Below are 12,534 nucleotides of genomic sequence, written 5' to 3'. Positions count from 1 at the left end.
CAAAAGTTTGAGTTAAAACTGCATCGTGTAGAGGAAACAACACTAAACCAATGTATTGCTGCTGTCAGAGTGTGCAATGTTTTCACAACAAATGAAACACACCGATACATTCATGAGTTTAAAAAAAAGTAAGGTTAAGTAATAACCATATCCAACATATAATAAATAACACACTGGCTACTTGGAGCTAAACTACAGCAGGAAGCTGAGAGTCACTAGAGGAGAAGAGGATAGAGTAGTGGCTCCCAACGAAGGAGTTGCAGGATAAGTCTTAAGGATCGAAAGATGAGTGAAAATCTTCTAAATATTTTTGTTTTGTTTTTGTTCTTGTACATTAAAGGATAATCTCATCACTACCAGTAAACATGCAACAGGCTTCCTTTTAGACATAATATGTTTTCCACATTAAAATACCTAAAACCAATTAAACATATATATTTTGTTGAGTTGTGAACTTAAATTATCTCAAATGTCTCAAATCCCGCAACTTTAATCAAGGTAAAAGTCTGTTTCTTTAGGTCGCATGTCAATGGCATCACATTCTCTTTACCCCCTCTACTTGCTATAACTTCTACAGAAACACAGGAAAGACCAGATGATACATCAGAGACTGAGGAAGGAACTCAACGAACTAGCTAGCAAGCCACTCTATTTTTTACTACTGTTAGTATTTCTCACTCGTGATGGAGAACGATTATTTGGTGCTGTTTGCTGCGCTTTCTGTTGCTGAAGCTGTCCCTATAAAGTGCAAACTTACAGGTGAACTAAATGACCCAAGAAGATCTTCTGTCTGAGTCATGTCAGATTGGTTGTCTTTGGCAAAGGTTGTTGTTTAACGATGATTACAGCTCCCATGATTCTGCCATTTAACAACGTAATCATTTGTCTTTTGTTACTGTTTAGCTTAAGAGACCCTTAGAGGCAGAAATGACATACTATGTGTTTAATACTGAAAAAATATTGTGGGGTATAGCAATGGTAACACTTTACTGATACTGTCTTCTTCAATTAGAGCTTTTCAGCTTTTTGTAACTCATCCCATTTTGTTTTTACTCAAAACATACTGCAGCTTTAACTTATAATTAGGTGACATTTTGTACATGTGAAGTGGTTAATAGCGGCTTCTTTTTTGTTTGGCAAATGCACTCAAATTTATTAGGGAATTTATATTTGATATTCTACAAGGTGAGTCTGGGCAAATTTAAATTAAAAACAATGGACCAGGCTACAGTCACTGGATGTGCGTTGGATGCAATAAATTAAAAAAAGCTGCTAGCTTACTCTTCAAGAGTGTACTCTTCATCTAACCTCATCACTGAGGAGAAAGGTCAAACAGTGAAGAGAGAAATGTTTGAGGAAGAGCACTTCATTTGTCCATCTACTCTGCCTGTCCTACCTCTTCACTTGCATGCTGTTAAGTCCCTCCCACTTATCCATTTCCCCTAATATCACAGCTTTGTTCTCTCTCCCTCCTCCTCATGTCCTCTGTTCTTCATCACAGCTCATCCCGTGCGCTCCAGTTCTCCAGTTCAGACTGCAGTACGTCAGAGTTTTTGGCCTCAAAGCTCAGCTCCTCCTGCTCTTGAGTTTTCCTCGACTTGGCACGGTCCCAGTCAGTTTTCACCGTCTCGTTGTCCCAGACTACTGATGTTTCAGTGTCACTGATGTAGCCTGCGTCTCCTGTGTAATGGGTTGGATATACCAGGAGGGGCTCGGCGGAAAATGCACGCAGGTCCCGATGCTCAAAGTGGTCCATGTACTTTGAACTGATGAGTGAAATTAATGGGGGGATGTGATTAGGTTAACAAAGACGCCACAGGACAGAAATAAAAAAGAAGAAGCAGAGGAGAAGGGTTATACTCACATCGGATGTTTGTCATACATGACAGGAAGGAACTCATCAACAGGAAGCATCTTGGTCATAGGCTCGGCCCTGAGGAGCTTCTGCGCTCCTTGTAATGACAACATGTAGCCTAATGTCCAGTAGGAGTAGTCAGCCTCTACTAGGTTGTGGATGTTTGGTACAGACTTCTCTGGATGGTCCACCTGCATTCGCTTGCGTCCAATGTAACTGTTAGCGTGAAAATTAGGAAAGACAATAAATACCACGGATACAAAATATCCTGAGGGCAATTCACACCAGGATTTATATAAGTGAAACTTTGGACTGAAATCAGTTCATTTCATCCTGAACACACATGATAGTCACTGTGTACTGTGACGGTGCCATCAATGTAACCTCCATATGCAGTATATGATGGACTTTGTCATGCATGAGGGAGAAATTTAAGTCAGTAACTGAATGTCCGTCCTTACATTTTTATGTATAATTTATACAACTATAGACTTTTTAGTCAAATAATTGGATATTTTTTAAAGGCAGCCTGTTTGACAGTTGCCTCCCCCTTCTGGCAGAGAGAATAACAACAAGAACACTGTCGACATGTTTACTTACTAGGCTCAGCCAAAGCCTACTCTGGCGCTACTGTTGTGGCTGTAAAAAGAAGGATAATCCATTTGTTCTGATAACATTTGGAAAGTCTAGAAGACCCACATAGTTGAATTATTTCATCCAAACTCACATTAGCAGAAAGGTAACTGGAATTAACTGGTAACTGGCTCAGCCGGCAGAAGCCTGTAGTGCAAACTGTTGTGTAACGGACATTCATTTACATGTAAAAGTTCTGCACTGCAGGTTTAACACAGCTGCTTGTCTTCTGTATTGATGATTAAATAGGGAGGTCCATCCAAGCCTTGGAAGTGCATTAACTGTCAGTCACCTTGCTTCGTCTTTGCGAAAACTACTTTCTGAATGTCAAGAATAGCTCCTTCCACTTTGCTGTAATATGACAGTTCCTTCTTGGTTAAACCGCTGTGAATGTGAAAAAGCTGGAGCACAGAGCTTAGTAGAGCGATGCTAAGATGCATTATTCCCACAAGTGTTTCCAGTGTCTGATCAGTGGTGTCTGAGATATCATGTGTGACAGATGGACGGATTTCATTGTGGGAGGACAATAATCCTCTCTGTTTACTACACTGTGTTTTCATTCTGTTCACTGAAGCAGCACTCACATGAGATCCCAGTCGAGCTTGTGTGTCGTCACCTGCTGCAGCAGTGCCTGGAGACGTCGTTTGAAGAATACCTCAAAGCGGAGGTCGTCTTCTATGACCAGGGAAGTGTGTAGACCACGATCTACTATCTAAACATACACACACGTATAACTTTTTCATTTCTTGTTGCATTCATTTGTTTAATGTGGTATACGTAAATATGGTGGTATTTTTAATCCAAAAAATAACACAATTACAGTTTTAAAATACTGCAATGCAAAATGGAAACAACAGTTAATTTCCACTTGATAAAACTAAACTGTAGATACACTAAAATGGAGCAATCCTCAGATTTCTCATGCACAACAGCAAGTTATTTCATAAAAGGCTAGTACATTTATTGAAACATAAATAAAACAAAGCAATTACTTCCACCAAACTGCCTTTACTTACACAGATAGTCACTGTGTTTTTCAACAATAAATGTTATCTACTGGCAAACCCAGAGGCCTGATCGAGCTCCTCACCTCCTTCCAGATGTTGTAATGAGAGAGGAAACAGCCCAGTTCACCCTTGGTCAGGGGTCGACCATGATAAGGGTCTTTGTAACCTGGTAGCATCTTAATCCCCATGGCGTCTATGTCAGACGTGTTCAGAGCTCTGAGGGTGGGAGAGGGGATAAACAAAGATATTATAGATGGAAAAAATAAATTACAGGGATGTAAATGATGGGATGAATACAAATGATGCACACAAAAACACACAGGCCATGCAGGTGCTACTCATTGTCGCTGTTTAAAAAACCCCACAATCTATTATGTAAAATATGACACACACTAACAATAACATTTCCTACTGTGCACAGAGATTGGAGTGGACCTTCCTCCCAGGCAAGCTAAAATGATGTGTTTCAGTGAGTCTTTAAATGACAGCATGCACCCTGCTACTTTTCATGTGGTTGTTAGTCTGAGCCCTGCTTCCGTCCATCAATCTACATCGCATATTGCAGAGGCACAAATCAGGAATTCACAGGCGCTGGGGGAGGAAGACGATGAGAAACGTACTTGCCATCCACAGCAGCAACAACCTTACAGCTGATCTCCTGCTCATACAGCGCTCTCAGCATTCGATCACGACGATCAGTTCTCCGCACCAGATTTATCATAAACACCTGGGTGCACAAAAACGCAAAACCTCAAACACATGCTTACTCTGAGAGACAGAGAGAGGGGGAGAGGGGGAGAGAGAGAGAGAGAGAGAGAGAGAGAGAGAGAGACTGTTTGTACCTCATCAAAGCCCATCTTGTTTGGCTGCTTGGGAGGAAGAGACAGGAAGCTGGAGGGCTCCAACGGAGAATTATTCACTTTCAAAGAAAAATGGAGGAGGGTTACAAAGAGAATCTGTAATGTTTTACAACAGGGGTTCCCAAAATGTGGTCCAGGGATCCTCATGAGTTTCCCAAAGCTCTAAAATGAATCACAGTTTCACTGCTGTTTTAATCTCACATAGTAGAATTTAGCAAAATCAGAGTATATATAATGACATTTTTTTATTATTATAAATTTAGTAGGTTTCAAAAGACACAATGTGACTCAGTGATGTTCATCAAAAGACTTTCAATAGGACCAAACCTTCAATCTGATAACATAAAATCTACACACCACATCTGCTCTACAAATAATATAAAATGTATACAGCAGATTTTGTTGTTTTATCAGAAGCATACAATATGTTGTATTTCTATGTGGAAGATTGTAACTCTACATCTCATAATGTTATCACTTCAGGCTACTTTCAGGGAACCTGTGATGCTTTTTCATAATGGGCACAGAAAGTCATACTCTTACAAATCAAAAATCTTCCAGTGCAATGAGATATGATGAGGTCTTAATCACAGACTAATATTTATTTAGGTGTTAGATCATGAGAAACTGCTTTTCCTAAAACAGCAGAATATAATCAAATAATTCAAATCTATCTGAGCACAGTTAAGCATCTGGACTCACCCATGATCTCAAGCTGAGTGTGCAAGAAACTCTCTGCTTCATCCTGCAGAGTAGCATGGGAACGCATAGGTGCTGGGAAATAGCCATACGGTTCTTTGTTGCAAACATACATCTGCACATCTGAGAAGGATAAAAGATAGACAAAACATGCTCACACATTTAACTAGACAATTAACCAGCCCTTTTGATGACAAGTCAACTTCTGCTCCATTTGTCCCACCTGCCATGCGAGCTGAGTAGGCAAAGACAATGACATCATCCAGGGGCCAGCTGTACTCTGTGTGCGGTGGATAAAAAGCCAGCTGACGAGAGGCTTCTTTCCGCAGGTCCACCAGGTAGGTTGAATGGACCATCGGTACAGCGAAACAGCCGAGGCGCTCCTGCTTACGGATGGGCATGTAGGCTGGTGTTCGCTTGTAGTAACCCTATGGTGCACACAAACAATTACAACACTTCATCCAGCTTGTTTTGATGTCAGGGGGAGCTTAATTTGAGCAATTTGACTGAGACATGGTTGCTTCCCCAATATACTTTACACACATCCATATTTTACTACCAAATTACTAAAAATAACGTAACTTTGAATGTGAATGTCTAAAAAATTGGAAGTGACTACCTTTGTGAGTTATTGGCTTATTAACTGCTTTTTAACTGTTGAATAAAATTAGATAAGATTTTCTGTAAAGAAATCATAGAGGCAAGCGCTTGTTTGGAGAATGTTTCTTGCTCTTCTTGGACACTGCCCTGATTTTTACGATGAGTAATTGTAGGCATCCTATGTAGACAGAAAAAGATCACAGACAGCTAAAGGATGTAAGCACCATGTACAAATATGCAGCATGTAACACAGCAGAAAGTTTGCTTAGTCATGATTATATCAGCATAACTCTGTCTGGTAAAGATGGTGGTGACAGAATGAGAAAGTGGAGAAGATTTATCAAATAATATAATGAACTGCGTGGGTTATACACTATACAATCTACTGATACTAAAAACAATCCAAGATAAAGGTTATTTTGTTATACAAGATAAGTGTATGGGAATTTTCCACATTTAGGGTCAAGCATGAGCCTTGAGGTCACAGTAAAAGCAGCACAACCATCTTGGTAGAGAGACATACTGTTTCTCTCCTTGAGATGGTGAAGGCTGTAGGTGTTTTGGGGAACGCAGGAGTAACTTTGATAACAGTGACACAACATTGCTATGGCAACCAAGGTCAGAGGATATGACTCTTGAACATTCCCTCACGTACATTCACATATTACAAACCGCATACTTGTAGTTATTCAATAGTAAGTTTATGGTTTAGGGGTTTTTTTCTAAATAGTATGGTGTAGTGTAGTAAGTAAGTGTGACATTTAATAGCAAATTAAAAAATCTAATCACATAAAAGTCATCCTATTTTTTTGTTTCAAAATACCAGCTGCTTTCCTCATTTCTTAGAAGCTAAGTGTGTATACATATGAAAGGCTTAAAAACTTTATAGAGTTCCTTTCATATAAGTTATGAAGCAGACACTGAAAAATAAACATATCTTTTACTAACTTCACACAAGTTTGAAGGACATGTGGGTGTGAGTGGTGAAACATAACATCTACAGTACCTGTGAAGTCATGCCGCACCAGAAGTTGGAGTACGCAGCTCTGGACTCCAACATGGGAGCTACAATGGTCTTATTCTCTCTCATCAGTTTCCATAGCACATCTGGATTGGTGAGCAGGTTGTCACAGTCAGCCACCTGCAGACAGGAGAAAAGGCATCATATTGATAATGAACTATCACACACACATAAAGACTGTAGTTGCACATGCAAGCACATACAGAAATGTCACAGCACTGCCACTCAATGAGTGATTGAAGCCCCTGTGAAATGATTTAATCATTGAGCACTGTGAGCATAAGCAGCTCCTTCCTGTTCCCTCTCATCTCACAGCCTGTAATTTTAGACAAGCGTTGCCAACAGACTGCAGTCATATTTGCAGCCGGCTGCTCTTTACGCCGGCTGTGTTTAGAATAACTGCTGCTCCGGGTCCAGAGAAGAACACATTATCAAAGCCAAACAACAGTTAAACCTTCTGTATGTGTGTCTCACCAGGAACCACATATCTACTCCAATACATAAAGAGCACTCCCAGCAAAAAAAAAAAACCCTGCATATTTGTCAGAATATGTTGTATAATAATTGTCATAATTGTGTATTTGTGCAGATGGTTTTCATTCAGCATCCACTGCCAATCTAAAGATGAGGTCAATCTTAAACTGGCATTACTGTCTTTATATTACAACATAGTCCCACATGTCTCCTGATGACTGATTTGTTTTATGATATTTTTCATCCACTTTTTAAATATTTCATGTCACGACCATGAAAAAAAATCATTTTTGATTGGCTGTCAGGTGCAGGTTAAAATTGTACACGAGGACACCTCAAACCTCAAAATCAACAGTGAAACTGTCTCTACATCGGTGCACATGGTACCTTAAACTGCAGGTAACCATAGCAACAATAGCAATATTTATGCTCTACTGCAGTAAACGCTCATTAGTTTAAAAAAAATACTAACCAAGGGATAAATTGACTGCAAACAACCGCATTATAATGTTGTTGTGTCTGTGACCTCCACCCTCACCATTACTTTACTTTATCATCATGGTTCATTATGCATATTTGCTTTAAATATGCAGCAAACAAAACTGCTAAATACAAAGAAAGGCTTAGATATGACAGAGACAATATTTGAGAGTGTGCCTCTTTCCAATCAGTTTTAGGAAATGAAAACATTTAATCTGCATTTGTGAGCAGGCATGCAAAATGTCGGCTTTAGTCATAGCTGTGGATTAAGTCACTTTGCTGTGTTATGACTGAGCCTTGAGTTCTTTGCTACATTTCTCTACAGGCAGACAATGGACGGGTGGATATTTAGAGAGTCTGTGCCATGAAGCAGCCCACTTCACACTTATCTCCTCTCACATCTGACCCTTTTTCAGAGACAGCGCACCGACTACATAATAAGAAGAGGCTGTTGAAACTGTTGAGTGGATGATAACATACCAGGAGGTAGTCGGCCCAGATCTCACGGGCTGTGTCCAATGCTGCCTGGCGAAGCTTCATTACGTGTTCATAGCGTAGGTTATTCCAGTGCTTAGGCCCCACCTCATCCTCAAAGGCACTGAGACATATGTGCAGACAAACCCATTTAATTATGTTGCTCATCTCACACACAAACACACACATTATTTCACAAACTTATACACAGTACCTGGATTCATCGTCAGGTCTCCACTCCACATAGTGATAGTCATTCTGCACCTGGATGAGCCAATCTCTCAGTAGGGCTGTGGTGTTATCTATGTTGTGATCTGTCGCCACCCTGTGGGAGGATTTTAAATAAACAAAAAAAAAAAAAACAGAAGGAGAGAGAAACATTGAGTATAGAGCATCTTGATCAGTTGTCTCAACTGTGCAAATAATGTGATTTTTGCTTGTGGAGGTTAAATATATGGCGTATAAATGCAGTTTGGTATTAAAATATCATTATATTAGGGAATGCACCGATCTGTAGAAGAGTTTGAATACATCTTATTAAAATCTGACTGATGCTCGAAAAACAGCTTCTTGGTGACTGTGGTTGTATAATTCATCTGTATTGGGCCACTGATAAAATCTTGAGCCCCACAGCGATCCCTGTGAATGATATTGCCTTGTTTATGAATATCTGCCGAGGCTTATTATTCTGTCACTCAAACTTGCATTCAGACAGCAGAAGCCTCATTGTTGTCTGCCAGGGTGCAAATTAACTTCTTTGTGCAGCAGCCGAATGGTTAGTGAATGTTCAAATGTTACCAGCTACTCATTAGATCACCATTGTTTTTTTTGGCTGGCCGGTGAAGCAACTCTAACAGCTACTTGCATATTTTAGCAACATTTGGCTCATGAATGCTGTGTCCTGTGTCCGGCTTCTGATTAGACCTACGACGATTGATTAATATATCGAAATACACTTAATCAACTATTTTGATAACTGAATAACTGTTTTAGTCATATTTTATAGGTAAATGCCAAATATTCTGATTCAAACAACTTTGTACATCCCAAAATGGCAATTCAGTCCCACATCCCACCCAGCCCACCCAGCCCACATAAATGAACCTCAAACTAGCAGCAGCACTCCAGCATCAACATGCCAGTGACAGCAGATCAACATATGGGTACAAAATACAAGAAGTGGCACATATTTGCTGGTTGCAGCTTCTCAAATATGAGAATTTTGAGCTGAAAATAACAGTTAGTTGTGTATATGACTTCAATATCAGCATTAGTGCTTTTAGTGCATTAGGGGACACTTTCAAAATTATATAATGTGATATGACGACCAAACAAGTACAGTGATGTGATCTGTTAATTTAATCAAGCTATAACGTTTTCTTAACCTCAAATAGGCTCAGAAAACATCTAAGATATATATCGACATGAACAAATCCCAGACAGTCTGGAATTCGGTTATATCTCAGGTTTTGGATGATACAGAGGTTTATATTATGGTATAATATATTGATTCACTGACCAGCTCTACTATGGCTTTCTATCCTATGAGGTTCTTGCTATGATTAGAGCAGAGCTGCACAACACTTATGTCAGGCGTGGACAGAGAAGAACAAAGACAGACAATAGGGGCTGGGATGGGGAGGAGTGGCATTTCGTCTGCTGTCTGTGTTATCATAACAAATCTTAGTGTTTGTCACGGAACGGGTGAGGGAGAAAGACAGGGAAGGAATGTGTAAATATGACAGAAATGGATTTACTCCCGACCCTGTTGTGTAGTGAGTGACAGTCGGCGCGCCGCAGGTGTTAGTTTCCCATGTGTCTGTGGGGTTTTAACACACAAGTGCCGTCTCTGCACCTACATGTGACCGACTCACATATCCATCTTCATCTAGCCCCCCCCCACCACCACCACCACCACCACATCTGTCTAACTTTTCCTATCTGTTCGACAGACATGTCTGACTACTGTGAAGATTTGAATGAGTGGTGGCAGTAAATAAAAAAGGGTTTATGGAAAAGAAATATTTGGCATCGCTTACATTGCAAGCAACAGAATCATGCCTGAAGGATATGAGACGATTATGAAAGAAGCAGGGGGGGATGACAGCATTAGATATATGGATTGATATAATCTTTCCTGCATGTCTCTGCAGAGCACACACTCAACATAAGGCAGCCTGCATACATGTGTGTTTATGTTACCACTTGCCAGGTATTCCATCTTATTCTGTCTGGCTGATGATTACAGGTATCAACAGGTGGCCGGAGAAGCTTAGTTTATATCGGTCATGCGGCATTTGAAAACTTTTCTTTAAATCTGTTCTTCCACAGGGTGAGCAGATACAGTTGTAGATCAAACTAACCACATAGAAAACTGAGCTCAGGCTGCCACATGGGTACAGCTTGATTCAAGCTGTTTTTTTGGCTTGAATACAAAGGAAAAAACTCAACATCCAGGCTGATTTGTTTAAATAGACACACAGACACCTAACTTTCCTTCTGAAAAAAAAAAAAAAAGTTTAATTAAACATTCAGATGAGGCACAACACCCTCTTTCATCAAACAAACAATAGCCTACGGGTGATGTATGTCTATTTTTCAAACCAACATTTAAGTAGGTATATTAAACACAAACCTCCTTGAGGGTACTGACATTAATTGACTTAACAAAGCCACTGGGTTCCAAAGAAATTTAATGCTGATGAAAAGATAAACCTAATCTTCAAAAAACACATCTCCTTCCAGAGGGTCACAATAAGAAGAGGAAGTGAGCGCAGCGGAGACAAGAATAATCTGGAAAGGCTGGGGGCTGGGGGCTGGGTGCCAGAAAAAACTGCTGCATGGAGGTAAAAAAAAAAGAAAAAAGAAAGATTTAAATTCGGCATCAGAGGCATTTCACACAGCTTCACACAGACAGTTTGTTGATAGTTTGGGTGCCAGTTTCGAAGCATTTGAACAAAACTGACATTGTTTCCAGCAAAGCCTACAAAACGAAGATGTGGAAGGGGAAACAAGGAGGGGTAGGAGGAGTGTAGGGTGGGTGGGGCAGAGGGCAGAGGGGCGATGAGAGAAGATCTGTGACTGAATGGAACTTTTTCATGGGCACGACTCTGCTGGCGTTACCCGCCCTCAGAGCACCACTCCCGAGGCTTGAATCCATTAAACACCCCGGCGCGTGTTGAGCCACGCGGCTTGAACCTCGATTCATAATATACCAGCGTCTTGTTTATTAACAGTGAAAATAAAACCCTCATACATTTTCTCTCATCTAGATAATAAGACAGCGGCCCCGTCTGGCCACAACTAATAAGAGTTTCCTCTGTTATTCCTGCAAAGGCTTGACGTGTCTCTGATGCTCACTCAATGAGTTTACAGTGACGTTACAATGACAATTCAGATACCCCTAAAAATCATTTTGAATGTTTTAATAATTATGTGTCACTCCCCTGAGATGATTTTAACAGTACCCAGTAATTAGACTCACCACAGCGCGATGCGGTCCTTCGGGTAGTACAGGCGCTCGATGGCTCCTAGGAACGCCGGCAGAGAGTGTGCCGAGTTACGGCACACCAGCGCGATGACGACCCGGGGAGCAAGGAGCGGAGACTCGGGGCTCCAGCGCTCCTCGGGGAAATACCCCTGGCTCAGGCCCGGCAGCAAAACAAAAAGAAGGGCAGGCAGCAGCGATGTGACCCGGTGCATGGCAGGACAGACACTCGCTGATGACACGGCGGACAGAGAAGGGCGCAAAGGATGTAGAAACTGAGGGTCCCGCTGTTGTGTTATGCCGACATTGGATACATGGCGGAGGAGCTGGCCGTATTAAAGGGCAGGTCTGGGCTCGTTTAAGGGGAACTCGTTCTTAAAATACCGTTGTAGTCGGCACCCTTTCTGTGTCTCGTTTAAATGGTGAAAATGAACCATATCAGGAAATCCAGGCCTGCTTCGGGTTAGAATCGATTGTATCTATATAAATATCTTCCTTATCCCAGACAGCCAAGTGGACTGTTAGGTTTCCTTGCGTTATATTTGTTTTCCTCCCCTTTAAGAAGAGCTCCAGCTGTAAAAGCTGATATGGGCGTGTTCAGTCAACTGTAGGCCGGTCACAAGCACAAATCTGTATGATATTAAACTTAGACACTGTACACTTATATGGACGGTTCACTCACATTACATAGCAGTGGTGTCAGATCCTAAGTAAAAGTATCAATACAGTAATGTAAAAATACTCCATTACAAGTTAAAGTCCTGCATGAACAATCCTGCTCAAGTGAAAGTACACAAGTATCAGCAAAATGTAGGCTTCTTAAAGTATTGCAGTAAAAGTAGTGGGTTGGTTTGGTTTTGATTTCTCTTTTTCACTTTCTTTGATTTTGATGAAATATTGGATCATTTGAACAGTTACTAAAATGAGACCATGAGAGAAGTTTA

General features: G+C 40.7%; 1 protein-coding gene across 1 annotated transcript; it reads right to left on the bottom strand.

The window, feature by feature from the left end:
- Positions 1-327: 327 nt before the first annotated feature.
- On the bottom strand, positions 328-12,074 carry colgalt1b (collagen beta(1-O)galactosyltransferase 1b). The gene is made up of 12 exons (XM_053330627.1): positions 11,588-12,074; positions 8,318-8,428; positions 8,110-8,227; positions 6,661-6,795; positions 5,278-5,482; positions 5,058-5,177; positions 4,338-4,414; positions 4,116-4,222; positions 3,579-3,711; positions 3,073-3,200; positions 1,865-2,071; positions 328-1,766 (listed from the first exon to the last, which is right to left on the bottom strand). The coding sequence occupies exons 1-12, from the start codon at positions 11,803-11,805 to the stop codon at positions 1,496-1,498; spliced, it is 1,830 nt and encodes a 609-aa protein (XP_053186602.1). The 5' UTR covers positions 11,806-12,074; the 3' UTR covers positions 328-1,495.
- Between the last annotated feature and the right edge of the window lie 460 nt (positions 12,075-12,534).

Source organism: Scomber japonicus, chromosome 2, assembly GCF_027409825.1.
Source record: "Scomber japonicus isolate fScoJap1 chromosome 2, fScoJap1.pri, whole genome shotgun sequence".
Taxonomy (NCBI): Eukaryota; Metazoa; Chordata; class Actinopteri; order Scombriformes; family Scombridae; genus Scomber; species Scomber japonicus.
The sequence above is the reverse complement of the archived record's forward strand: the minus strand, read 5'-3'. Positions and strand labels throughout refer to the sequence as shown.